The sequence below is a fragment of the Lagenorhynchus albirostris genome, chromosome X (assembly GCF_949774975.1).
Source record: "Lagenorhynchus albirostris chromosome X, mLagAlb1.1, whole genome shotgun sequence".
NCBI lineage: Eukaryota > Metazoa > Chordata > Mammalia > Artiodactyla > Delphinidae > Lagenorhynchus > Lagenorhynchus albirostris.
Window position 1 is genome coordinate 2,031,506 of NC_083116.1, and position 27,407 is coordinate 2,058,912.

General features: G+C 58.0%; 2 protein-coding genes and 1 long non-coding RNA gene across 8 annotated transcripts; all 3 read left to right on the forward strand.

Moving 5' to 3' along the window:
• The first annotated feature begins 1,403 nt into the window (after window positions 1–1,403).
• Window positions 1,404–19,370, forward strand: HAUS7 (HAUS augmin like complex subunit 7). Of its 6 annotated transcripts, XM_060136799.1 has the most exons (11): window positions 1,670–1,816; window positions 2,481–2,596; window positions 3,142–3,358; window positions 6,608–6,675; window positions 9,131–9,192; window positions 12,109–12,200; window positions 12,570–12,728; window positions 12,843–12,939; window positions 13,386–13,610; window positions 14,492–14,602; window positions 18,174–18,976. In XM_060136799.1, coding segments are annotated over exons 3-11 (1,092 nt in total). In that variant the 5' UTR covers window positions 1,670–1,816; window positions 2,481–2,596; window positions 3,142–3,356; the 3' UTR covers window positions 18,450–18,976. The 6 variants fall into 6 exon arrangements, with proteins under 6 accessions (XP_059992780.1, XP_059992782.1, XP_059992781.1 ...); XM_060136797.1 differs by lacking the exons at window positions 1,670–1,816; window positions 3,142–3,358 and adding an exon at window positions 1,404–1,531; XM_060136798.1 differs by lacking the exon at window positions 3,142–3,358.
• A 611-nt stretch (window positions 19,371–19,981) lies between these two features.
• TREX2 (three prime repair exonuclease 2) lies at window positions 19,982–22,868 on the forward strand. The gene is given in 5 exon segments (XM_060136800.1): window positions 19,982–20,952; window positions 21,466–21,912; window positions 21,914–22,035; window positions 22,038–22,111; window positions 22,114–22,868. Coding segments are annotated over 4 exon segments (651 nt in total). The 5' UTR covers window positions 19,982–20,952; window positions 21,466–21,523; the 3' UTR covers window positions 22,180–22,868.
• An 835-nt stretch (window positions 22,869–23,703) lies between these two features.
• Window positions 23,704–26,917, forward strand: LOC132513432 (uncharacterized). The gene is made up of 2 exons (XR_009538477.1): window positions 23,704–23,930; window positions 26,254–26,917. It is a non-coding gene; the product is annotated as an uncharacterized LOC132513432 (long non-coding RNA).
• Window positions 26,918–27,407: the final 490 nt, after the last annotated feature.

Below are 27,407 nucleotides of genomic sequence, written 5' to 3' on the forward strand. Positions count from 1 at the left end.
GAAATGAAATTGTTTAAAAAGAAAGAAAAACAAAAACAGAAAAGGGAAAAAAAGATTTAACAAAACAACCCAAAGACCCCTCCAGCCTTCAGCTGCCAGAAGGGCCCAAGTCGGCAGCCACGTCGGAGCAGAATTGCTTTGCGAGTCTCTGGGTCCCTGGGTCCCTGGGCTGGGGCATCCCTGCAGCTCAAGTTCAGAGGCTCTGTGTCCTCAGGATAGCTTGCAATTCCAAACCGTTCAGTAGGGAGTCAGGCCCTGCCCCGCAAGGCCGGGCTGGGGTCCCTTCCTGTTAGCCCAGACGCCTGCCCATCCCCTTCTCCCAGAACAGGGCTAAGTCCTCTCCTGTCACTCAGAGGACTGCAGTTGCCTCCTGCCAGGTCCCTAGGTTTCCTCGCCTCTAGACCTGCCCCTGATCCCACCCTCCAGGAGATGGCAGGGTGGGGCACAGAGCAGGGACAGACTCTGGAGAGGATCAAGGAGGGCTGGCAGCAGCTGCCTGCTGCTGGTTCCCCACTCCTTGGGCACCAGCCACCCTCCAGCTCCTTCCTACCTCATGTGATCGGCAGGTCCGGGGGATGGGGGCATTCACTGAGCTGGGGGTTTTGGAGGTGTGTGGAGAGGACAGGCTGACAAATGTCATTTCGGACTCATTGAGTTTGAGGGGCATGAGAGGTGCAAAGACATTTGTAAGTGGACAGGGCAGGAAGGAGGCACAGAACCTTCCAGAAGGTCGAAGACAGACTGGAGGAAGGGTAGGTGGAAGGAGCAGGGCCCAGCATAATAATAGTGAACACGTACATAGTGTTTTTTGCATGCCAGGTATTGTTCTAGGTATTTTATAGGAATTATTACCTCATTCCATCCTCATAACAACCCAAGGAGGTGAGTGGTTTCATTATCCACATTAGGTGAGGGTAAGGAGGCACAGAGAGGTTAGGTAACCCGCCCAAAGTCACACAGCTGGGGCCGGATTCGAACCCATGAAACCTCCCTCTGACTACAGTTGTGAGTGTGGGAAAACGGAGACAGAGCCCCGCGCTGGGAGATGGGGCGCTCAAGTGCCAGTTCTGTCCGGTCACCCAGGCCCCGCTTCTTCCTCCCGCGGAGAAGCCGACTAGGGTAGGAGCGCCCTCTCCTGGAAGGCGCTCTCCCGGCCGAGTCCTCCGCCCCGGCCGCGGGCGGGAGGCTGGCGGCAGAGCGGGCTGCTGAGCGCCAGCCCCAGCTCCGTCCCCTTCCTTGAGGTCAGCCTCCTGGGCGGAGCCGCGGCCCAGGGAAAGGCGCAGTGGGGGAGGGGTGGGCCGCGTCTCCGGGCCGCTCCCGGGCCCCGGTGAAGGCGGGTGGGCGGGAGGAGCACCGGCTGGCGCTTGATTGGCAGCTGGGCCGGCCAGTCAGCCCGGGGCGTGGGGGCGGGGCGCGGCTCCGAGCGCGAAACATGGCCTTGCTGGGTGCTGGCGGCGGCTGCGGAGGCTACGAGGAGGAGGGGGACGACAGCGTGTTCGAGGCGGCCGTGGAGGTCTTCGCGAAGCTGAAGGTGCTGCGGGGCCGAGAAGCCGCCCCGGGGCGGCCGGGGCCGGGCGGCGGGGCGGGCAGGGCCTGCTGCGGAAGTCGGCGGCGCCCGGCGCGCCGCCCCAGTCGCCGCTGCAGGCGGAGGGAGGCCAGAGTCCCCCTGCTGCGGGGGAAGGCTTGTGGGGCGTCCTTCTCGGCTCCTTGGGCGGCTCCAGGCCTTCATTCTGGTACCGCCTGGTACTTCAGGCAGGCGCCATGCGCCTACCGCACCTGAGCTTCTGTCGCTGCAAGACCCGGCCGGGCGCGCGGAGTGAGTGCAGGGGCGGGCGGCGGGGGTCGGGGGCCACAGGCCCGGCACTCGAGGAGCTCGCGGGGTCCGGAGGAGACAGATGGGCGGGGTCCATGCCTCCCCCTCCGAGTCAGCGGCCAGTGCCCGTGACAGCGGTGGTGAGGAGGCCCGCCCCGCGAGGTCAGGCAGCGGTCCCGGGGCCGCTACCCGCGCGCCCCTCCCCTCTCCCACCCCGTCCCGGCTCTCCCCTCATCCCCTCTCCTCTCCCCCCCGCCCCGCGACACCTCCCTCCCGTCCGCGATCGGCCCCGTCGGCCCTTTCCCTCCCCTTTCCCTTTGCTCCCACAGCCTGGAGCCGGGATCGGAATCTCTCCGAAGCCCCTAGTTGCTACCAAATCAAACTACCGCTTGCGCTCCGAGGGGGCGTCCGTAAAGGACGGGGAGTGGCGGGCGGCCGGAGCCGCGGATGAGGGGGACTGAACTCTGGGCGCGATCGACAGCGCTGCCAGTGTGCCGGGCGCGCCCGGCGGGGGTGGTGGGGTGTGTGTGACCCTCCTGGTGGGTGCTGGGCGGCCGGGAACGTGCGTGAACGGAGGTGCGCCGAGAGCCTGACTGCAGATGTGCGTTTCAGCCCTTCGCTGATGTTGGCTTTCTAAAGCTTCCTGGCTTTCCCTTTCCTTGCTTAGGACCTCAGCTGCCCCTTCCTCCAGGGTCTTTATATCACAGAACCAAAGACCATTCAGGAACTGCTGTGTAGCCCCTCGAAGTACCGCTTGGAAATCCTGGAGTGGATGTATGCACGGTAACAGCCTGGTTTCTTCCTCCCCCACCCCTGGGGTACACGGGCACCACTCAACCCGCTGGGGGGAAGATGGGGGTTGTTCTTTATCTGAGGAGCTGTCCTCCATCCCCCGTCACTGTGAGAGCAGCTGCTTAGATAAGAAGTGAAGCCGTGCTCAGATCTGGGAAGAAAGTGCCCCCGAAGTGCTTCAGCTCCTCTGTTTGCCGCCTCACAGAAGCTGAGCTTGGCTTCTGAGCGTTTTTTCTTGCTGTAACTACTAGTTTCAGAGCTGGCAGGGACCTGGGGAATGATGTACTTCAGTCCTTTCATTTTCAGACTGGGAAGCTGAGGGTCAGGCTGGAGTCGAGAACTGTCTCAGGTCTTGCCACCGAGGAGTGGCAGGCAGGGCCAAGACCCCATTTCCAAGTCCTTTGGGTCAAGGTGCAGCTGGGTGTGTGTGCCTGGCACCGTGCAAGGGAAGCAAAGCCTGCCCAGGCGTCTGCGTGTCACACATACTCCTATACAGCCTTCAAAGACCCAGCTCACACGTCCTGTCTCCTTTTCAGAAGTCTCCAGTTCCCAGGGCAAAACGTATTCCTCCTTCCTCGGGACACCCACAGCCTTTTGAGCGCACCCCTGCCAGAGCCCTCAGCCTGTTGGTTGGGTCTTGGCCTGCTGTCCTGTCTGGCTCTCCAGAGCACTGGGAGCTGCTGGAGGGCAGGCACCAGGTGGGACCCCCACCCCCGCCATCAGCCCCAGGTCGCAGTGCAGCGTTGAACATATGTAAGACATGCTCCAGGCTGTGGGGTGACAAGTAGGTGCACAGACACGTGCTTACCGGGGTTCCATTCCAGGTGCCTCAGACACGGATGGGTGTCCTCAAGGAGCTGGGACTTTAGCGTCCACAGAGGCTCAGGCACTGATCCCAGTGTTGGGCGCACCTCTGCAGTCTTGAGTGCTGTGGACCTTGGCAGGGAGGAGGTGGCATTTGATCTGGGAGGGAACGAGACATGGTGGGCACTCGTTTCCACAGGAGCGGGGAGTCAAGGTGTGGGAGGGAGAGCCGGGCGGCAGTGGCCTGAATGGCAGCCCAGGGCAGCTCACGTGGAGCCTTCCAAGCCACGTGAAGGCCTTTGAACTTTACGCTCTGGGCAGGACAGGCACGGGACCAGGGGAGTGCCATACTGAAATTGGCATTTTTGGCAGGGTGACTTGGGAGTCCTGTGGTGGATGGATTTGGAGGGGAGAGGCTGGAGGCAGGGAGACCAATAACGGAGGCTGCTGCAAGAGCCCTGGGAAAAGATGGCAGGAGCCTGGCTTGGAATGGCAATGGCTCTCATGACAGGCACTGTTGGCCCTGGAGGTACCAGCGCCTGGTCCAGGGACCTGGGAGGAGAGACAGTAGTGGGGATGGCCTGGGCTAGTTCGGGGGTCTTGAACACGCTCCCAGGCGGAGGGAGGCCAGAGTCAGGTCTTAGAGAGGCTCTCGTGGGAGGCAGCCCAGAGTTGCCTGGCCCAGGTGCAAGCTGGGGACTGGGTCCCTCTGCTGGCCATAGGGGGCATGGGTGAGAGCCTCTGGCTGCAGTCCTCAAATGCTTTCAGTGCTTTTTTAAATACAAGAAACAGAATCCTTTTAAGAAGCAACCAGGTAATGTCCGGTTGCTTTTTATGATTCCCAAGCTGGCAGAAGTGCCGTAGGCCTTTCGATGGCCAGAGGATTGCACAGTCCGGTTTCTCCCAGTTTCCTGCTGGCTTCTTTGGACGTGGCTTCACCACTTCAGCCTCCTTTAGGGCCACCTATTCACCCCTGTCTGGGCGGAACCTGGAAACTGCACGCGGCATTGGCTGGGGGGCTGGGCGTGGTGGCTCTTGGGGTCCTCTATGCCAAGCTGGCCCTCAGCACGGGCGGGGCAGAGCCGTGGGGCCCCTAGATTGCTGAGGTTAAGGCTCCCGAAGAGCTGTACTTGCGTTCAAGGCCTTGAGCACCGTTAGTTTCTGCCCTGCTCCCTGCTGCTTCAGGAAAATCAACTCTAATGAAAGCCCTTTTGAGTGAGGTCACTCAGGCTTTCGGGGATTTATTCTTTAGCGTGTTGAAGTGGTTTGCTGAGGTCCAGCCTGATGGATCACTGAGCGCTCTCTGCTCTCTGGTGCTCTGTGAGTGGGAAGGTTGCCTAGCAACCAGGCCCAGGGCCAGCCTCCTAGCTTTTCACACAGCGGGGCTCCTCCTCCCGCCCTTACTCGCCCAGCCCTCTTTGGCAGAACGGGTGGCTGCCCCGCCCCCTCTGCCCTGCAGTCCTGCAAGTAGGGGGGGGGGCTGGTGCCTCAGGTCGGGTCAGGGCGGCTCCACTAGCTTCCAGGGCCCCAGCGTAGTTGGGGCCGGTGTGACCTGGGATGAAGGCGTTTGGAGGCATGGGAAGGAACAGGGAAGACAGGGAAGGAACAGTGAGCCTTTTCCACTGAACACCGACCCTGCCCTCTCCCACCGTGACGAGTGAGTCAGCAGGTCCCTGGGGCTGAGGCTTGGTCCCCCGTACTGCCATAGCAGGGCGGGGTCCTGGCCCCAGTCATCCTGGGGCTCCCTGGCAAGCAGCTGGAGCGAAGTTCCCATGGCCTCGGTGCTGTGCCAGGCGTGGAGCTTGGGGCTGGGGACGCGGCGCTCAGACTGCACCCCTCATGGAAGAGACCCAGTGGGAGGCCTGTGCTGTGCGTCACTTGTGACGCCTGCCAGTGTATCGCACCCCTTACTGCCTTTGGATGTGCTCTGTGTCTGGAAATGGTTTTGCCCGTCAGCTGGGCATCTTAAGGCAAGATGCTTACAGGTGGCCACTGTCCCGTTTATCTGTGTGGCATCATCAAGGCTGGGGCTCCACCAAGCCGGGGGGACAGCTGGGATTGCTGTTTGCCCACCTGGGAGGCTGGCTCAAAGCTGTGACCTGGGGTAGCATCATCTCCTGTTAACTTATGTTAGTTTAAAAACATTCCCTCTGTTGAGAGAGCTCAGCATGGGCATATACTAATGGTAGATTATTCTGTGACATGGGGCTGTGGTCATCCGTTCGTTAATGCCCACTGGCCACCATTTCAGTGCTGGCTGCCACGTTAGGGCCTAGAAATACAGAACAGAAAGTCAGCTCCTGGCCTCGGTGAGCCTGAAATCTGGGCGGTCAGAGCGCAGTGGAAAGACAGCTCCCAGGCCCCGCAGTGACGGAAGGATGCCAAGCTGGCTGCAGGCATGTCCAGCCCTCCCCTGGCTTCCCTGGGGCGGTGATGTCAGCCGTGGGCTTCATGGGATGAGCTGGAGCCAACTCGGTGTGCTTGGCTTGGGCGGGAAGAAAGCGCTGCAGGCGGAGAAGGGCAGGCACACACGTAGAGGTGTGAGAGGGGGCCCAAGCCAGGCCTGCAAGGACGCCAGAGCAGGGAAGGCCGTTTCGGACATCCTCCAAATAGACCTGCGCCATGATTGCAAGAAAAGCCAGCCCCCGGGTTCCTCCTGATAAAGAGCTCAGTGCTCTGAGGAACTCAGTGTTTTCTCTTGGGCAGTCATTTCATGTCTTTTATTGTGAGATTTTTTTTTTTTTTTTTTTTTTTGCGGTACGCGGGCCTCTCACTGCTGTGGCCTCTCCCGTTGCGGAGCACAGGCTCCGGACGCGCAGGCTCAGCGGCCATGGCTCACGGGCCCAGCCGCTCCGCGGCATGTGGGATCTTCCCGGACCGGGGCACAAACCCGCGTCCCCTTCATCGGCAGGCGGACTCTCAACCACTGCGCCACCAGGGAAGCCTTATTGTGAGAATTTTAATTTCAGTATTCACATTCACATTTCTGAGGTAAGCGTTCAGAAATATTTTGGTTTTTTGTTTCTCTGATAATTTACGGAGTTGAGATCACATGAGATTATCCATTTTAAAGTGAGTGTTCCAGTGGTATTTAGCACCTAGGCACAAAGATTCGCTTTTGAGAGCATGTGTAAGGCGGGGTGTGAGGGGCCCCTGCAGCCCACTCAGGCCTGACTGGGCTTTGCTCTTTCCCTGCAGGGTCTGTCCCTCCTGGCAAGACAGGTTCAGCTCACCTAAGGGGGCCTCAGCCGAGGTGAAGATCCAAGGTGGGTCTCCGCTGTGGGAGTCTCGTGTTGAATGGCGGGTTCGGGGCCACTCTCACCTGGTGCACGGCCTCCTTAGCAGGTCGCGAATTTCCCATTGGACTGGTGGTTTCTCCTGCATGGTGCGCACTCCGTGGATATTACCAGAGCCTGCTAGGACCCACCCTCCCTTGCACACGTGAAGGAGACCCTGCCAGCCCATCCACGGAGGTGCTGGGGGCAGAGACAGCCGTTCTCGCCGACGCCACCAGCGGTCCGTCCGCGTTGCGCTGGTGTGTGTGCGTGCACGCGACACGCGGCATTCCCGGGAGCGCGCTGGGCAGCGCACTGTGGGCCTGTGGGGCCTTATCTTGGAACCGCTTCTTTTTGATCGCTTTTTGGCAGAAACTGTCCTTAACCCAGCCATGAACATTAGGTAAAGGGGAGTGCATTGCAGTCCTCAAGATGGTGGCTGGCTCTCCGCCCACACAACAGTGTTTCCAAAGGTCCATCCTTCCAGAGGCCTGTGTTCCCTCCCCCCACCAGCTCCAGGGTGGGTTAACTGGACCCCAGATTCCTGACCCGTGCCGCTGCTGGCACTGCCAAGTTAGTTATCTGGGGCCAGAAGAGCAGGGGCTGCGTCTTGGAGCCTGCGGGGCTGGCCTGGGGGCCGGCCTGGGCTGCACAGAGGCGCTGCCCTTCTCCCCAGCACTGTCATGTCCGCCACTTTCCTCCTGATGGGACCGTGTCGAGGCCGGGCGAGCCTGGTCATCAGGCCACACCTGGATCCTCTAACACACATGCACGCACAGGTGCCAACCCTGGCCCTTTCCGTTCCCTGCCTCAGTTTCCTCTTCTGTAAAGTGTGGGTGCTCAGCCTTGCCCACCTCATGGGAGTGCGCTGAGTGGCAGAGCAGGTGGTAGACACGAGTGCTTGTGAAAGAGTATCATTGGGAGAAACCGGGACAGGTAGGGGGGTTAGAAGCCACAGATTCACGTGACAGGTGTTTATGGAGCACCCACTGTGCACCCGGCACTGTTTTAGGTGCTGGCGGTGCAGCAGTGAGTTGTGCTGCTCTCACGGAGCTCACTTGCTAGCTGGGAGAGACAGCTGATGCACAGAAGGCGGCCAATTCTCAGTGCATCAGATGGTGAGAAGCGCCGCAAACAAGCCAGGTGAAGGCAAGGTGGTGCTCGGGTGGGTTGGGAGGAGGGTGGAGCTGTTGACACAAGGTGGCAGGGGAAGGCCTTTGTTTAAAAAAACAGCCATGCAGGAAGGGAGGAAGGGAGCCAGGCAGGTATCAGGAAGGTTAGCGTTCAGGGCAGGAGGACAGCAAGCGCAAGGGGCCTGAGGTAGGCTTGTGTGTGGCTGGCAGCTTGGAGGAGCAGCCAGGAGGCCGGGGTGGCTGACGTAGAGTGTAGAGTGAGGGCAAGGGCTGGGATGGGGTCAGAGGGGCCACGGGGCCAGATCAGGCCGGCCTTGTGGGCCGCAGAAGGATGTTGGCCTTTATTCTGAGGAGGGCTGCAGCCTGCCTTTGGGTCTAACAGGGCACGAGTCCGGCCACGATGAGACTCGGATGTGGGCTAAGTGAGAGGGAGGCCAGGGCGTACGCAAGGATTCGGGGTGAAGGGGTGTGGGCTGAGCACGTGTGCTGGGGGTATACCTGGCATTTGTACCGTGTCTCCAGGATGACTGGAGATGCTCTGCTTCTAGCAGCAAACCTTCCAAAGCAGATGTGTGTCCTGCCACTGAGGCATATGAGGGTGGGAGCTGTGAGGGTAAGGGCATTGCTGCAGGGCTGGGGGGAGGGGTATGGAGCGAGCACTGACCCCAGGCTTTCTGGCTCCAAGTTCTGGCCTTTCTTCGTATACCAGGTGGTTACTCAGAAAATGCCCGGGGCTCCCTGGAAGCCGTGGCCCAGCATTCCTTGCACCACGCAGGGACTCAGTTTCCCAATTTGTGAGATGAAAGGGTTGCCATCTCCTAGGGTTGCCAGCAAAATGAAGTGACATGCTGGCATGAAAGGTGTGCAGGAGATTGACAAATGTGAGCTGGTTCCTTTTGCTTTGGCTTGGCGAGGTCTCTGAAACGGTGACACACAGCATGTTTGGAAGGTTCCCTGGCCTCTGTGGGCTCCTCAGGCAGCTGGCTGGCTTCTGCTAGAAGCAAGAGTTCCCTATATGGAAGAGCACTGAGTGCGACCTCTTATTTCAGGTGAGGAAACTGGCCCCCAGAAAAGGGCAGTGACTGGGTATAGGTCACACAGCAAGAGGCAGTCCTGGCACCTGGTGTGTCCTCCACCTGCATCCTTGTATACCTGGGTCTTGAAGGTCCAACCCGGCCTCATGGGTGCTGGGCCCGCTGACGCTACAGCAGGAGCACCCTTACCAGGGAAGCACTCGGCACCCTGCATGGGTGTGTGGTGTCCTTGCTGTTTGGGTGGGTGTCTGTGGTAACTGGGTCCTTGTGTTCCAACAGAGATGGTGAAACTGGGCCATGAGCTGATGCTGTGTGGGCTGGATGACCACGAGCTCCTGAAGGTAACAGAAGGCCCTCTGTCCCCATGGGCCGGGGGCCTCGGTGACGCTGGGGTGGGCATGGGAGGGCTTTCTTCCCTCAGGCCCAGGAGCTAGCGCCCACAGTCCCCGCTCCTTAGCCCCCTGGGGCAGGAACCCCTAGGATTCCTTTGGGTAGACCCCAGCCATCCCTAGCGCCGAGAGGGGAGGGTGGCTGAGGAGGCCGGGAAGGATCTTTGGCTTGTGATGACCGAAGGGGCAGGAGCACATCCTGTCCTTGGTGGACGGCTTCATGCACACCGACACCGTGGTAAGTACTTTACATGCCAGTAACTGTCACACCCGCACTGGCAGGAGGTACTTGTCTTAGCCCCATCTCATGGGGAAGGTGACAGACAAGTCTCTCAAGGTTACCCAGTGACAGAGCCTGGCCTCAAACCCAGGCTTCTGGCTCCTGAGCCCTTGCACTTTCCCCCATGTGCTGCCCACCCGTGGGCTTCCATGCAGAGGCAGGCCTAACCCACCCCCATATCAGTCAAAGAAACCCTGCACCTACCCTTAAAATTCAAAAAGAATATTTGAAAGAATTATTTTCGCATTTTGGCTATTACAAGCAACGCTGTGACTGTTCTTTATATGTTTGTGACAGAAGACGTGTTTTCAGTTCTCTTGGGTATATAGCTAGGAGTGGAATTGTTTAACTTTTTGAGGAGCCGCCATTTTACAATTGTTTACATCCTCACCAGCAATGTGCGAGGGTTCCAGTTTCTCCGCATGCTCACCAGCACTTGTTCTTGTCTTTTTGACACCAGCCATCCTGGTGGGTGTGAAGGGTTAGCGTTTCCCTGATGACTAATGATGTTGAACATCTTCTCATGTGCTTATTAGCCATTTATATATCTTTTTTGGAGAAAAGTCTCTATTCGCTTCCGTTGCCCACTTTTTAATTGGGTTATTTGTCTTTTTATTATTGAGTTGTAAGAACTCTTTATATATCGTGGATATAAGTCACATCAAATATTCGATTTACGAATGTTTTCTCCCATTCTGTGGCTTGTCTTTTCACTTTCTCGATGTGTCCTTCGGAGCACAGAAGTTTTTAGCATTGTTGAAATCCAGTTTATCTAGTTTTCTTTTGTTGCTTGTGCTTTTGGTTTCATATATAAGAATCTATTGCCAAATCCAGCCATTAAGATTGACACCTGTGTTTTCTTCTAAGAGTTTTATAGGTTTAGCTCTTATATTTAGGTCTTTGACCCATTTGGAGTTAGCTTTATGTGTGGTGTAAGGTATGCATCCAACTTCATTCTTCTGCATGTGGCTATCCAGTTTTCCCAGCACCGTTGAAAAGACCTTGGCATCCTTGTGGAAGATCAGTTAACGTAAAAGTGAGGGTTTATTTCTGGATTCTCTACTCTATTCCATTGGTTTATATGTCTGTCCTTATGCCAGTACCACACTGCCTTGATCACTGTAGCTTTGTAGGAAATTGTGACATGTGAATCCTCCAACTTTGCTCTTTTTTAAGGTTGTTTTGGCTATTAGGGGTCCCTTGAATTTGCATATGAACTTTAGAATCAGCTTGTCAATTTGTGCAAAAAATCCAATCGGGATTTTGATGAAGATTGTGTTGAATCTGTAGATCACCTTGGCAAGTATTACCATCAACCATATTAATTCTTTCTATCCTTGAGCATGGGCCGTGTTTCCACGTGTTTAGGTTTTCTTTAGTTTTTCTTAGAGGTGTTTTGTAGCTTTCAGTGTACAGGCTGTGAGGGACACTTACCCTTTCCTGGGCTTGGGGGGGGTCTCCTGGAGCCGGGTCTGTTGAGGAGGGGACGGCACGCAACCCTGGCCGCTGGTCAAGGCTTTGTGAGATCCTGAGTGGCGCTTGGTCTCATATTTCAGCCCAGGATTTCCTCTGTCTAGACAGTGTCCCACCTCCCACCTCCTATTCCCAGGAATAGGTGTATAGGTGGTGTCCTTGCCTGTTTGGGCAAGGACACTGGCAGGAGGTAGCTCTTGGCTACACAGCCGAGAGCCAGGCAGCCGCAGCCGTGAGACTCGTGAACGGGGAACTGAGCTGCAAACATGATAGCAGAATGTGGCCCTGTCCCCAGATCTGCTCCCCACACAGGGCTGCCCGGCCTGAGATGCCACCAGGAGCCTCTCAGCCCTCTCCCTCTAAGCCCACTTTATTTATTTATTTTAAACATCTTTATTGGAGTATAATTGCTTTACAATGGTGTGTCAGTTTCTGCTTTATAACAAAGTGAATCATCTATACGTATACATATATCCCCACATCTCCTCCCTCTTGCGTCTCCCTCCCACCCTCCCTCTCCCACCCCCCTAGGTGGTCACAAAGCACCGAGCTCTCAGCCCACTTTAAATGCAGGTGCTTCTTGGAGGGCTTTATACTGAGTCACCGGTGATGCTGGCTGAGCGCATCTTTCTGGTGCGTTCCCCAGAATAGCGGTGTGTCAGGGCAGGCCAGCGAGGAGCTCGAGCGGAGAGCCGGGCCCAGCTTACCTCCCAGCATCCTTGCTTATGCAGGGCTCTAGGGAGCAGGCTGGGCCCCTCAGGTTGTATTTACATCATGGGGATCAGCCGTGAGCCTCCTCCCCTTTCTGGAAGGAGGAAGGAGTTGAGCTCCTGGCCAGACAGCTCCCTGCCGGGAGTCCCAGCCGCCTTTGGGGCAGGGGGCTGAGTCGGCTGCCACTTGGGAAGCCTGGCTATAAGGCCTGGCTGCTTGCCGCCCCTTGGGGACGAGCTCTTGTTCCCCGCAAGGAGTGGGTTCGGCGCAGGCCACAGCCATGGCCTGTCTTGCTGTGCCAGGGGCCCCAGGCCCGTCCACGAGGCTACTGGCTAGGGGCCAGCTGCGGGCTGGGGACACGTGGCATGCCTGGCCAGTGAGTGCATGTGGCCTTTCCCGCCCAGGGCCGGGCCTGTGCCCAGAAGCAGCTGCGCTTCATGGACCAGCTGCTGGACGTGGTCCGGAGCCTGACTGTCGGACGCTCCAGCTGCCGCAGGTGAACGGCCGGTGGGCGCCCTTGGTCCTCCGTCTGGCGCTGGAGGGGCTCGGGGCCCAGCCCCGGGCACAGCTCCGGCTGGGGCTCTGCTCCCTGGCCCAGGAGCTGTGGGCCGCAAGCCTAGGCAGGAAGCCCCACCCCCACCCCGGGGTGCCACCCGAGGTGCCAGGCTGTCGGCAAGAAGGTGTGGTGCGGGCCTCGGAGAACACGGGCTGACCTCGGCGGCGGGTGGGCACCCGCGGTGTCTCCACACGTGGGTGGGCTCCCGGAGACTGGAGGAGATGCCTTCTCCTGGCCTCTCTGCCCGGTCTCATCTGGCCTCTTGGGTCTCTGGCCGGTGATGGCGTGGCCCTGGGGCTGCCTTTGCAGTGTGAAAGAGCACTTCGAGGACACCCGGGAGAAGAATGAGGCGCTGCTGGGGGAGTTCTTCTTGAGCCCCCACCTGCAGATGCTCCTGAGCCCCGAGTGTGACGCGTGGCCCCTGGGCCTGCAGCCACTTCTCGACAAGCAGAGCAATGCCTGGCAGAGGTACACGCCCCGCTCGGTCTGTTACCTGGGACAGAGCCTTCTGTGCGTGGCCCACAGGTGCCCCAGTGCCCGTGATGGCACAGGGCAGAAGTGTCCCCCCTTGTTTCCCTGCAGGGCCAGCCCCTCCATCGAGTCAGAGGACGACAAGGTGGCAGAGCTGGCCCGGCAGCTGCAGGAGAGTGCCTCGAAGCTGCAGTCGCTCAGGGTGGAGGTGAGGCGCCAGCCGCAGGGGCGCAGGGGCCCCGCTACATGTCCTAAGGCGAGGCACGTCGCCCACCCCAGCCTCAGACACCCCGTCTTTACGATGAGTGTGTCGGGAGGCCTAAGCGAGGTGGTGGGTGCCCACCAGTTTCTAGAATGTGATGGGTACTCAGGCTCCGTGAAGGCAGGAGTGGGGAGGCTCTCTGAGGAGTGGACAGGACCGTCCTCGGGTGGCCTTTCGGCGTGTGGCCCTCCCCGCAGCCCTGGACCCAGCCTCATTACTGAGGTCGCGAGGAGGATGTTGAGGCCCATGCAGGCCTCTGGTCTTCTGTCTGTCTCCCAGTTCGGGGAAGCATGGAGTGGGCGGCAGACCCCGCCTCACAAAGTGGGTTAGGGACCTGGTGCCCCGCGACAGGCAGGGCAGCCTCAAGGGACCCTCCGCCTCTGGCTTTGCAGTGCTTTGCGCAGCACAAGCAAGGAGCCGCTGTGAGTGGGGCCGACGCCAGCACCCTAGACCAGAAGCTGCGCCTGGTCATCTCTGACTTCCGGCAGCTCATCGTGGCTTTCCTGCAAGTCTATGACGATGAGCTGGGAGACTGCTGCCAGCGCCCAGGCCCCAACCTCCGCCCGTGCGGCCCCATCATCCAGGCCGTGTACCAGACTCTGACCTCATGCAGCCAAGTAAGCGTCACCCTCACCCCTCCCTCTCCCTCCCAGGCGCCACCCTAGCCCCCAGTGAGGGACCTGAGGGCTTGGACAGGCTTGGACTCCCTGCGAGTGGGTGGCGGGTTGGGGCAGGCATTTCTCACGGTGCCATGGCCTACACTGGGTCCTAGCTGAATGTGGGAGACCCTCGTCCCGCCTCCAGCTTCTGTCCCTGTATTGGCCTCACTCTGTCTTCACGAAACACCCAAATGTATCACAGCCTGTTCGTTCTTGTGTGGCCAAGAACTATGCCAGACAGGTAGACAGAAGTTTGCCTGTCTGTGCCCTTGACCCGGTTCAGACAGATGAGAAAAAGTGGCCTCACGCTGCTGCGCTGACTACATCCGTATTGACTCAGAGCCCCAGAGGCTGGCCTGGAATGCTAGGTTTGGTTACGGTTGTGAGTACAGTCACCATGCGTGGAACTCTGACATGTGCTCAGGGCTTCCATGATGCTGGCCTTGGTTTTTTAACAAAAAAGCTCCTAGACTTCCAAACCTCTGACCAGCTTGTCCTTTGCAGTTCTACCAACAGGCTGAGTTAGGGCACAGTCCTCTCCCATCAGAAATGCCCTTTTACTTCGGGACAGTGTTTTTCCCACCGTGACCCTGGCTTTGCGTGGCCTCTGTGGGATGCGGTCCGTGATAGTGTGGCGTCCCCGCTGGGCCGGGGGGAGGAGTTAGGCTGGGGAGCTCTGATGGGTGAGTCTCCAGCTGGGAGACCTGCGCTCACCCTGGGCTGGTAGGTGGACGCACATGTTTGGCGTCAACCTGGGTGGGAAGCAGGAGGCACCTTCTGTGGGTCAGACCACCAGCATTCAAGCCCACAAGTCCCCTCCCTCCCTCCCTCCCTCCCAGCTGTTGAAAGCGGTCGTGGAGGTCACTGACACCTCAGTGAAAGCCGTGCGGATGGCGAAGCAGCAGCAGGGCAAGCAGATCTGTTGGGGCAGCAACAATTCTGTGATGAGTCTAGGTATGTGGTCACCACTTTTCTGTGGCTGTGGCCACCCGTCTGGTGGGCAGGGACAGGGCCTTCATGGTGCACCTCCGCTTAGTGCCTGCCTCCTTCTGTGCTTGACCCGCATTTGGGGACTGGCCCCTCACTTTTCTTCTTCTTTTTCCAATGCTTAAGGTTTTCCTTCCCTTGAAAACTCTTCTGACGGATTATAAAATAAAAACATTAATTGTAGGAAATTGGGATAACGTAAAGACGTAACGTAAAGACGTGCAGAGGTAAACTAAAAACATTACGTAATGTGGTGGCCCAGAGATGGTCGGTGTTAATATTTTGGTCTGTTTCCCTCTATTCCGTTTCCTCTCGTCATCTTTTATTTCTTTGTGTAAGGTGAGTAGAATTACAACATGTGTACACTATTATATTCTTTCCCGTGGATCTCATTTTAAGCGTTTTCCCATGTTCTTGAAGTCACATTTTTAACCATCAGACACTTCCTTTCAGGCATTTGCTATAATTTACTTAACATTTTCTACTACTGACCCTGTAGGTCATTTTTAGTTTTATACCGTTTCACATGATGCTGTCGCAGGATTTACAATAGTGACAAATGGAAACAATCCAAGGTTTTACCCTTGGGTAATGCTTGAGTAAATTCTGGTATATGAATATGGTGGGACGGTATTTGTTGTTTCAAAACTTGATTACAGTGACATGAGCAAATGTGTATCGTGTAATGTTAAAAGGAAAATGCAGGTTAAAAATGAAATATACAGGAGCTTCCCTGGTGGCGCAGTGGTTGACAGTCCGCCTGCCGATGCAGGGGACGTGGGTTCGTGCCCCGGTCCGGGAGGATCCCACATGCCGGGGAGCGGCTGGGCCCGTGAGCCATGGCCGCTGAGCCTGCGCGTCCGGAGCCTGTGCCCCGCAACGGGAGAGGCCACAACAGTGAGAGGCCCGCGTACCGCAAAAAAAAAAACACACACACAAAAAAGAAATATACAGTATGATTTCACTTATCTAAAGGGAAAAAAATGTAGAAGAATCCCTTCTAGGAGTTCAGCTAGAACATGGACGCTGGTTTGCTCTGTGTTGGACTCAGAGGTGTTTTAGTTCGTTTAGTCTTTCTTTATCCTGCTCTGCAGCCTTCACATATTCCCCAGTGAACATGTATTACACAGAGAATTTCTCCTCTGATGGTCAATGTTTAAAAAAGGTCACAGTGAACATGTTTCGACATTTGCGCTTCCATCCCGAGGCGGGGTTCCCGCTGTCTTGTCAGTGAGGCCAGCGGTCTCCATCTTACTGATCCTCGTCAGCGCTGGCTTTGAACCTTCCAACCTTTCTGCTGTTGGATAGGGGCAAAGTTGTATCTGAATTTAATTTTAAACTTTTTTTTCTGAGTAAGTCTATTTTTCTTAGATAAAAAAACACTCAGAAAAGGTTTTTGTTGTTGTTGTTCTTTTGTGATAAGAAAAATGGCCTTTTCTCTCTCTGAGTCTTAGAGAGAGAAAAGTGAAAAGTTGGATATTTCCCCTTCAATCCAGTTCCAATGACTTTAAAGCCAGTACTTGTGTAACCACAACCCCGGCTAAGAAATGGAACATGCCTCGCACACTAGAGACTCCCACCACCTCTGCCTGCCCGCGGCCAAGCGCTGTCCCTGCCCGCTGAGAATTCTCTCCCTGTGCGCCCACCGCCCACGTGGGGGTCTGTGATCTGCTGACATTCATCGTTTCGTAGCCGAGGCCCTTGCACAGTCCCCTCTCTCTTCCGTTCTCCGACCTCTCTTGCCCTTTGGCTTTTGGCGGTCTGATTATAGCGTGTCTTGGTGCGGGTCGCTTTGCGTTTCTCTCATGTGGAGGTTTTTGAGCTCCTTGGGTACACGTAGCTTCGTGTTTCTCATCCACGCTCGGCCAGGTGGCTGACGACTCTTCCTTCCGCCGCACTTCTTGTTGCTCCCACCCTCTTAGAGGCCGAGCAGAGGCACCGGCTCAGGGCCGTCTCAGGTCTCTCCTGGGTGCCCGCACAGCCCCGGGGCGTGCACGTGGCCTTCTAGATTCCCAGGACTGTCAGAGCTCTGCAGAGCCCTCGTGGGCATCTCCTTTCCCATCCTCTCCTTCTGCGCCTTCTGGTTGGTCTACTGTTTGCCCCAACTCTTATCCACCGCCTGAGGCAACGGCGACTCCAGCATTTGCCTGTCAATCCCCCCCACCCAGTGCACCCCCAAGGACTGGCTTCAGGCCACATAGCCCCGAGCCCTCCCTTGGGGGGCTGTCTGCGTGAATTCGCGGGCCTTCTCGCCGCTCTTGGCCTCGTGCACGCGCTCACCACGTGTATACCTGGGCACCCAGGAGTGCCTCTTTCTGACTGAACTGCAGCAGAAGCCTCCATTTAAACATCCATCCTAACGTTTATCCTCATCACCGCTGTTGCTGTGAGTCTCACCCCGTGTGTGTAGTTGTTGTTAGTACTGTGCTTGCAGCCCATGCTCTCGTTAGCACATTAGTGACCGCGAGTGCTCTCCACGGCGTGCCACCTGCCCCGTGCTCACAGGACAGCGGCAGCCTTCGCCTTTCCCGTCTGAGCTGCGTGAACCCCTCCGCTTCCCCTGTTGTCCCTGCAGAGAAGCGTCTGCTCGCCATGGAGTCCAGGGAGTCTAGAGTGCAAGCGCTGTGGTCAGCGTCGCTTCCTCGTGTTGTCCGAGACTCGTTCTTGGGCTATAGACACAGCAGAGAAATGACCCCTGGCAACTCCACGCCAGGGGCCAGTTGGAGGCGCCTTGGCGTTTCCCTTGTGTCCACCTGAGAGAGTAAGGGCCTTGGTCTCTGCGGCCTCGGGCCCGCCACTGTGGGAGGTCCGTGTGTCTGTGCTACTTCACCTCCCCGTATAAGAAGCTAGGCCACCGATCTGGGTGCCAGTAGCCAGGCTATGTTGGTCACACGTCCCCACACCTGAAGTGAGGGGCTTGAGTGAGGGGACTGGGTGCGCCTACAGGGCTGGCGCCAGAGCCGTGGCCTCGAGTGTGTGGGCAGGGCCTTGGCGATGTGGGTGGGCAGCTCGTCCCATCGTCATTCACCCGTCACCGGCTCGACTGGGCGGACCCAAAGCCCCTTCTGCCTCCCAGGCCATCAAAATATCAATGCATTTTGAAAACAAACAGGTTTCTGGAAGCAGCGAAGTCCATGGAGGCAATTCGATGGATGCAATGGGGGGAGAAAGCTGCAACCACGAGGACAGCCCCATGGTGATGTGGCCGGCAGTCCCAGGGCGGGGACGGTGGCAGGTGGGCTGGAAGCGGAGGGCGTAAGCAGAGCAGGTCCGTACAGATTGGCGCTCCCAGGGAGACTAGCCTGCTCTTCTGTGAGGAAAATGATCGACATGCATGGCAAGCTCGGGCTCCTGACACGGCTGGTGGCCAGGTGAAAGCCACCTCTTTCTGGCCTCTGAGGGCCTCCTCTCCCCAGCCTGGACCAACACCATGGAAGAGAGAAGAAAGACCTGGAAAAGTAGGCCTCATGGGTCATTCAGATAACAGAACTTTCCAACCAAGTTGAATTAACATAGTATCTTGTCCAAACATACCTAGGAAACACCAACAAGGAGAAGCGCAAGCAGGCACCCTTAGGAGTTAAGAATGGGGCGGATAAACAAAACAAGGACAAAGAAAAGCAGCACAGAGGCCTGATGCGGAGAAAGGAAGGAAGGAGGAGGGCGGAGGTCGCAGAGCTGAGGGCTGAGTACAGAGCAGGTGGACCCCGAAGACGCATCCGCAGGCCTAGTCTCCTGCAACCTGGAGTAGCTGGGACGCAGCAGCAGGGCCCAGGCTTCCAGAGACAACACGACCCAGCCAAGCCCTGAGCCAAGAGAAGGCAAGGCAGGACGAGGGCCCGGAACAAAGGAGAGACGTGTGAGCTGAGGACGCGCCCGGGGTCGGGGGAGCCCCGGGAGCAGAGCGGGGCTGGGGCGTCTAGAGGTTGGGAAAACCTGAGGACTTAGTAAAGGCAAGTGACACCCCCAAATCCTATCTGCGGAGAGACGTGACCGTCCCCAGAGGGAGTGTCGATGGTGAGTAGGGAGGGTGGCTGAGGCCCACCGCGTGATTCCTGACTTCAGAGTCGCCCTTGGGGTGGGCGCGACCAAATGCCAGTTGCCGACGTTGCCAGTGTGGGAGGGCAGAGGACGGGTGTGCACTGGTTGCTGGTCTGACTAAAATCCACACAGCATCAAAATCAGAACAGCTCCTCGCTCCTGGGCTCCGGGGACGGGGGTGGGCAGGGACGTGGCCAAGCGAGTGGACCCCGGCCTGGGGCTCGGCCTGGCGCCCGCGGGGGCTTCCAGCCGTGCTCACCGGGCCCTGGCTCCCTTCACGGCTCCTGGCTCGGGGGTGGGGGTGGGGGTGGGGGGTGGGGCCTGGGACCTGAGGAAGGCCAGTGGAGAGACGGGCTGGGAAGTGCTGGACTGACTTTGCTGTTTTCTTTTCTCTGCAGCCATCAGAATGGGAGGGGTAACCTGGAAATACAAGGTCTTCAACGATGGCCTGCCCAATGGCCTGCAGTAGCCTGGGAGCAGGGCGCTCTGCCCCGAAGAGCCAGGCAGCAGCCAGCCCCAGTGCTCCCCGGGCTGCCCTCCACGTGCTCCGTACCGTCAGCGATTGGGGGGGGCGTGACGAGGGCCCGGAGGTGGGGCGGGGCGGTGTGAGCTGGGGACCAAAGAAAGCTCAGGTTCTAAGAAGTTGCCTCCAGCCTACTTTTTTTTTTAAACATCTTTCTTGAAGTATAATTGCTTTACAGTGGTGTGTTAGTTTTTGTTGTATCACGAAGTGAATCCTGCCCTCGTCTGTGCGGCCTGGGCTGCTCGGTTGTCTGCCCCATCCTGCCTGTCCCATGAGCCGCCGCCACTGCCTGTTAAGCTTGGTGATGCCTCGTCACGACCTCTGGCTGAATGCCGCCAGAGCTCCCCGCCCGGCCCCCTGCCCCGTTCCGCTGCCTCCCCTGGGGCCGGCCTTGGGGGTGCCCCGTGAGGTCTCCTTGCTGCCCCACGGCCTGGCCGCTGGCGCCCGCTGCGTCTGGGTCGCGGCCAGTGGAGCGTGTGCTTCCTCCTCCTTCCTCCCCAGGTCACCCGGCACTGGCCTGGGGGATTTTTGCCGGTGGCCTGATTGGTTGGCCAGGAAGCTGTTCTCTGCATCTCCCGTGAGCAGGGCGCCGTTCACAGCCACCTCCCTCCCTTCAAGCGCGGGAGCCGGCAGCACTGGTGGGGCCCCGCCTCCCTGAGCCCAGCGTCAGGCGGAAGGCCGTGGGGGGGGGGCATCCCTCGGCGCTTGGTCGCCGCCTCGCTTGCGCCCACGCTGCCCTGCCCCTGCATCTGCACCTTCATTTCCCCGAGGAGCCTGGTCCCCTGCCTGCCTGGGGCATCCCCCAGGTGGCTGCCCTGGGAGGTGGGAGGACGGGCAGGCCCCTGGGCACCACAGTCCGGGTTCACTGACAGCTTTACAGACCAGGGGACTCTGGAAGACCTGCGACAGGAGACTGGGCCTGTGAGCGCCCACTGCCGAGTGCTGGCATGTCTTGCCCCGGGAGGAGGTCCCGGGGATGAGGTCACCCGCTTCCTGGGTCACGGAGGGCCGTCTCATTCCCCTCCTGTTCTGACTGTGCCCTTCACCCTCGACTGAGCCATTGGGGCTGGGCAGGCCCCGGAGCCTGGGGGCTGGGTGGCTCCGGGCTGCCCCCACACCCGATCTCACAGGGCTCGGTGGAGGGCTGCCCCCGCCTGCCTCGCTTCCCTTGCTCCTTCCCTGGCAGCCTCCGCTAAAGGCTCCTGAGAAGTTCCGGGTCCTTATATCCGAGAAACAGATACCATCTCCCATTCCTGGTGGAAGATGAGCCCACACCAAGGCCTGTCCTTACAGCTCACTTCAGCTTCACGAGGGGCAACCGGCTCACTGGTGACGGCGGGGAGCTGTGCCTTGGAGATGCCCCCGTGGGAGATGCCCCAGCCTGGGGCTGGGTGTTGAACCTAAGTCACACTGGGAGGCAGGGCTGGGCGGAGGGCTCGGGCTTCCTCTTCGTGCCTGTGACAACACGTTCCTTCGGCCTGGGCTGCGCTGCTCGCTCGTTGTTGGGACCCCGCCTGCGGCCCAGGAGCTGGATTTCCGATCTGTAAACACGGGGCATGTGTCCCAGCGGCTGTGGGCAAGCGCGGGGGCCGCGAGCCGGCCACACAGGTCCTGCAGCCTCAGGCCTCCTGGTTGCCCGACAGGCAGCTGGGGGGAGGGGGGCGCGGCCACAGATTAAAGGCCGCTCGGAGCAGCCTGTGTGGAGCCGGTTGCCCAACAGCCCCGGAAGCCGAGCAGCGCCCGCTCCTGGTAAGCCAGCGTGGCAGCTACCAGCGGCCCGCAGACAGGGCACAGGCCAAGCCAGGGAGGCTGGGGATCACCGGGAGGGCTCTCAGGTGCCCTCTTGTGTGTGTGTACCTGCGGTGCTGTGCCTGAGGCCCCTGGCCACTGTGTGTCCGTGACTATACCATCTTGGGCTGCACCTCCCCAAGTCCCCAGTGACATGGACCTGGCATGGTCTTCCTGTCCGTATACTGGAGGCAAGAGGCAGAGGCCTCTGGTCTGGGGTCTGGGCACATCAGGCCTTCCTTATGCGGTTTACTAGGTGGTAGTAGTGGGGATGGTCGGGGAGGGACTGAAGGACAAAAGGGAAGGGGTGACAAGCCCCCTAGGACACCTCATCCTGGACAGAAGTAACAGGGCCTGGTCTCTGGGTCCCAGCTTGGGAAGTGGCAGGAAGTGAACCCAGAAGGGTTGGAACCTTGGCCGTGGGCACGGCTGTGGGTGGCCAACTCCAGGCATCCCCATCTCTTGGGCCCTCAGGTTTTGTGCCTCTTGTTTGGGCAGCTGTAGGCTTCACTGTCCCTGTGAAAACATCCCCATGTCCAAGGGACCCCAGGCTGAGACCTTCGTCTTCTTGGACCTGGAAGCCACCGGGCTCCCCAGCGTGGACCCCAAGATCGCCGAGTTCTCCCTGTTTGCCGTCCACCGCTCCTCGCTGGAGAACCCCAAGCGCGATGAGTCTGACGCCCCGGTGCTGCCCCAGGTCCCGGATGAGCTCACGCTCTGCATGAGCCCGGAGCGCCCGTTCACTGCCAAGGCCAGCGAGATCACCGGCGTGAGCAGCGAGGGCCTGGCCAGGTGCCAGAAGGCCGGCTTTGACAGCGCTGTGGTGCGTACACCGCAGGCCTTCCTGAGCTGCCAGGAGGGCCCCTTGTGCCTCGTGGCGCACAACGGCTTCGATTATGACTTCCCCCTGCCGTGCACGGAGCTGCCTGGGTACGCTGCCGGCGCCGCGGGGCCTGGACCATGCTCACAGCCATGGCACCCGGGCCCAGGGCGGCAAGGGTTACAGCCTGGGCAGCCTCTTCCGCTGCTACGTCCAGGAGGAGCCGAGGGCCATGTGCACACCCGGCTCATGGTTTTTCTGCACCACGCTGCCGAGCTGCTCGCCTGGGCTGATGAGCATATGCCCTTAGCTGGGCCCGTGTCGAGCCCATGGACGTGCCACCCGACGGCCCGAGTCTCAAGGCCTGAGCCAGGGGCTCGGTAACGCTGCTGCCCAGGGTGACGAGGCGCACTCCCTGCAGTAGGGCAGTGCCAGCCTCCGCCGTTCAGCCGGGCCGTGTGGCCCGGAGCTGGACCTGGGCCAGTGCCTTGCCGCCCATCCTGGCGGGCCTGTGCGCCTGCCAGGTTTTCCCTGGCCCTGGCCTAACCTGCCCCTCAGCCCTAGAGCCTCCTCCCGGCCCCTCCCCCGGCCCGTGCCCTGGTAGAGGTTGCTGCCACTGGCGCCCACCCTCCACCCCGTCTTTCAATAAACATTGACAACCGCTCACCAGCTGGCTTTCGCTTGCTCTCCTCCCTACACCCTGCCCGGAGTGGGCCAAGAGGGAGCCAGGCCTGGGGCACGAGCAGAGCACCCCAGGGCTGCCCCCTTGTGGCCTATCTCTGCGGTGAGCCTGGTCGGGGAGCCGTCGGCGTTCACAGCCTGGTCCAAGGGGCCGACAGGCTGGGGCTGTGGACCTCAGGCCATGGGCCTCTGCCCTGGCCGGTCTCCTACTGTGCCATCGATGATCACCCCTTCCCTGCCTTGTCACCCCAGAGACCTAAGAAATCAGCGAGCAGGACCTAAGGGACATCTGTGTGGCCCGGATCTGTGTCGAGGAGACAGAGGGAAGAGGGAGCTGCAGCCCCGGCCTCCGGGGGCAAAGCCCCACTCCTTCCTTTCCTGGGGGAGGGCGGAGGTGCTGGGGAAGGGCCTGAAAGGCACACGCCAAGCATGAGGGGTGGGTACCACGGGGGCTCCAGGCTGCCCCGCGCTCCAGGTGACCCAGAGCGTGTAGGAGAGGTGGCTGGCTGGCGCATTGAGGGCGACAGCTTGGAAGGAGCCCGTTCTGGGCCCCGTGTGCCTTGTGGCACAGCCCGAGGAGGGCCGCGAGGCTGCTCGGTGCGAGGTCAGCTTCTCGGCAGCCGCCTCCGCTGGGGAGCCGGCTAACCTGCCTCTGGGGCCCCACCTGTGTCACCAAAGGATGGGGCAAGGCAGGGGCGGGCTGTCCAGGACGCAGAGAGCAGGTGAGAAGGGGCGGGGGTGGGGTGGGGCAGCCACGACCAGGAGTGACTCACACGAGCAAAGCCTTGAGCTTTGAGCCGGCCGGGCTGTCCGGGAACACTGAGTGGGTCAGAGTGACTAGAGCCGCTGCAGTGTGCAAGGTGGCAGACTGGTGTGGCCAGGACACAGGCTGGCAGGGGTGGGGCGGCTACGCCATAAGGGAAAGAGCCACAGGGAACAGTTTGGGAGTGTGGTCTGTGCACTGCCCCCTGCCCCAGGAGAGCACCCACCCGGGAGAGGGCCAGGGCGGGGCCTTGGTCCAGGAGCCTGTGGCAGGTGGAACCGAGAGAGAGGGGCGCCGTGAGGATGCAGGCGGCCAGGGCCCCTCAGATCCCCTGGTGCCCGGGCAGGGCCCGCTTCCTTTATCTGAGCGGGCAGGCTCCCGGCCACCGACTCAATGAGCGGCTGAGGCCAAGAGGGCCTGTCCAGGCCCGAGTGGGCGGGTCGAAGGCCTGATCTGTGGCCACTGCCGCTGTGGTCTCGGGTTTCGTGCCCTCTCACCTTTTGAGGGCCCAGGTGCTATTCCCTCACCAGTCCCCGCTCTCCTGGCCTCAGGTGCCCTCCCCAAGCCCATGCTCGGACTGGCCAGGCCAAGCCGTGTGCCTTCTGCGCCGAGAAGACAGGCTGGGACCTGCCCCCTGCTGTCTGAAAGCTGTGATGTGCTGATACATGGTGACAAGTAAGCGTAAGCCTGTTTATGTGTGTGTGCATGCGTGCGCACGCGTGTGTGCGGTGTATTTATTTCTCTGTCTCTCTGTGTCTGTCTCTATACACATGCGCACAGATACATCCAGATACATCCAGACGTATGTAAGTTTATTATAAACTGTACTGACATAAAGGATGCAAGCACACAGTTTACAAATAAAATCTACAGTTTATATAAAATATACAATAAAATATACGATACACTGTTTGTAAATTCCATATGGCCAGTTGAGTCTCACCAAAACCCCTTCAGTTGACTTGACAGACTGTTGTATTCGTACCTGACCCACGGTTGCAACTGATGGCTGAGTGCGGTTCCCACATAAACACTGGTTGGTATTTTCACTGATCTTACTAAGACAAAACTGAAACAACAAAGGTGTGTGTCGGAACCTCGCATGTTCCTTGGTGACGTGAGCAAACTCTCTGCCGAATTGGATCGTAGTTTTTGATATTGGAAGTTTTTCCTTTTTTCTTTTCTTTCTTTCTTTTTTTTTTTTTTTTTTTTGCTATTCACAGTGTAGTTACTACAGACTCAAGTCTACACAATCAACTGAACAATAAGAGATGAAGCCCTGGTTTGTAGGCTGTGCTGATTCCTGTGGGGTAAATCCTCCCACCAGGCCACGTTCAGGCTACTCATGTGGTTGAGAAGAGATTCTGGGTGGTGCACTGTGACATGGGTACGAGGGGGGAAATAAGACATGATGAAGTTTGAGTATGTCCTTGGTTTTTTAATACAATTTAAATGAAAGGTTATACAATTTAATTTTTAATCATGGTGGTGTTTAACAATCAACTCTCAAAATTCCCGAACTTTTTTTTTTTTTTTTAAATTCCCGAACTTTTAACATCTATTGGAATGGCTAAAATACAAAAGACTGGCCATACTGAGTGCTGGTGGGGATGGGAGACGGGACAGACCCTTAGGAAGGCAGTTTGGCTGGGTCTTAAGATGTTAAACATGCACCTACATAATGACCCAATGATTCCACTCCTGGGTATTTATTCACCCAAGAGAAATGAATTCATGCGTCCACACAAAGACTCGTATACCTCTGCTCATGGCAGCTCTAGTCATCGCCACCTCGGGTCCCTGGGCCGGTGAATGGGGGGAGGGACCTCATGTATCCACGCTGCCGAACGTGGCTGTGCAGTAGACTGAGCTCTTGAGACCCAGCACTTTGAGGGGACTCACAGTGACTACGCTGCACGTCAGGGCCAGACCCGAAGAGTCAACTCCACTGCTCCAGCTCGCCCTGGCCGGCCACCTGCCCCTCGTCAAGAAGCGTCACTGGCTCACAACCACATCCGTGTCTGCCAGTGGGGACGAAGCTGTGATCAGGAGCATACCTGATTGAAAACAGAACTATCCAGGCAGAGGGACAAGGTGACGAGGACAGAATCTGGACCAGGCCATGCAGAAGCCTGGAGCAGCAGCCTGGAGGCGTGTTTCCTCGGGGAGCCGCAGGCCGTGAGGCACCGTGTGCGCAGGACTTCAGCTTGTATCTTTATGAATCCCATCTGTCTATCTTCTTTTGGGTCACTTTTTGTTCTTTTTTTCCTAATTTCTTAAGAGAAACACTAACCTCCTTTGTCAGCTTCCATCTTGAATAACTAAGGCGCTCAAAGGCTGCAGTTTTGCCCTGAAGGAGATTTTCCTGCGTCCCATAGGTTTGCCATTAAATGTTCCTCTTTGCTTTGCATTAGCAGATGTTTTCTAATTTCAGTTTGCATTTCCTCACCCATCTACTGCTTGCATAGTAGAGTTTGTCTTAATTTCCAAGTTGTTGAGACTTTGTGGTCATTTTTATTGTGTATTTCTAATTGTTTTGGATAATGGTCTGAGGGTGTGTTGCTTAAGGTTTTTTGGGGGGGGCTTCATTAGTTTTCTAGGGCAGTTGTAACTAAGTACCACAAATTGGAAAGAAATTTCCCTTTTTTATAAAGGCCCAGTCCTATTGGATCAGGGCCCACCTTACCTCTTCTGTACTTGACCACCTCTGTGAATCCTGGTCTGCAAAGAAGGGTCACATGCTGAGGTCTCGAGAAACAGGGCCAGTAGGACATCTATAGATGTGCGTGTGTGTGTGTGTGTGCGTGTGTATGCGCGCGTGTGTGTATGGAATCAGCTTATGCAGTTGTGGTCCGAAGGCCACCTGGAGGCAGAATCCCTTCCTCTTTTGTCATAAGGCCTTCAGCTGACTGCACGCAGCCCGCCCACATTATGGAGAGCGATCTGTTCAAAGTCTACTGATTTCCCTGTTAATCTCACCTAAAAAATCCCTTCACAGTGACATCTAGACGGATGTTTGACTGAACACTGAGAACCGTAGCCTAGCCAGCTTGACACAGAAACCCTCCAGCACAATGACCTCATCCGTGGAGATGGACCCGCACACTTTGCAAAGTGACCGGCCACCACTGATTCCTTTATCTCCTCTTCTTTCCTGAGGCCTCTGTCCTGTGTGGTGTGCTAGGCAGTTTCTGCGTCCTCACTCTCTTTTCCCTGCTGGGTGAGTGGCTGTGGCTGGGAACAGGACCCACTGGCTGCAGTGCCCCTGACCTGCACATGTCTCCAGATTCCAGCTTCCAGAGTTGCCCCCCTCCCGACGGAGTGTCCTGAGGGGAATTCAGGATGGAGAAAAACAGGGTGCTGACCCTAGATAGTTAAGATGCATACCAAGGGAATGATTTCAGCGAGCCCAGACTCTTGAATCTCCCCAGACATAGAAAAGCACGTCGTTAACTTGAGATGGCTGGTTTTGTGATTAGCAGTAATCTTTTGATGTTAGACTACATGTTTTTTGTTTGTTTGTGTTTTAAAGCGAAACTTCGTGTATATCGTGGCTCCTCCTTTACCTCTTTGGAACAGTTCCTCAGAGCTCTCTGAAGGCCTGTCTCCCGGGCTACAGTCCTCAGTAATGCCCACAAATAAAACATAATTCTCAACTTTTAGGTTGTGGGTTTTTTTTTTTTTTCAGTCGACAATCCATTTCTGCTGTGGCTGGTTCCTTCTGTTCGGAAGCTTCTAAGAGGTTCTTGTTTTCCTGGGATTTCAGGGATGTTTGCTTGGCAATGCCTGGGCCTCAGGCACCCACTGGTTCGGAGCTTGGTGAGCCCACCCACTGTGTAGACGAGGGGTGAGCTGTGACAGTCACGACGGTCCCAGGGAGGCCAGGAAGGGAGGGCGGGGCGCCGCACCTCCGTGGGCCCAGCTCTGCCAGGCGTCGGTCCTTGCCCCAGACCTCAGATCCACGTCCTCCCACTTAGGCCCCCTCCCCGTGGACCCTGCCCACCCAGAGTCCTCTCCACGAAAGTGGAAAAGAAAGCAAACAGCTTCACTACTGAATAAGCATTAAACCCAACTGCCTGCCATGCCCATCTCAGGCCGCCGCTCGTGAGATCGCCAGGCCAGAAGGAAGCCTCAGCCTTTTATCCAGCCAGG

Coding starts and splice junctions, on each gene's coding strand:
- HAUS7 (XM_060136795.1), top strand. CDS start 4,609: ATGAAAGCCCTTTTGAGTGAGGTCACTCAGGCTTTCGGGGATTTATTC. Junction 6,676..9,130: donor AGCCGAGGTGAAGATCCAAG/GTGGGTCTCCGC, acceptor GTGTTCCAACAG/AGATGGTGAAACTGGGCCAT. Junction 13,611..14,491: donor CTCTGACCTCATGCAGCCAA/GTAAGCGTCACC, acceptor CCTCCCTCCCAG/CTGTTGAAAGCGGTCGTGGA.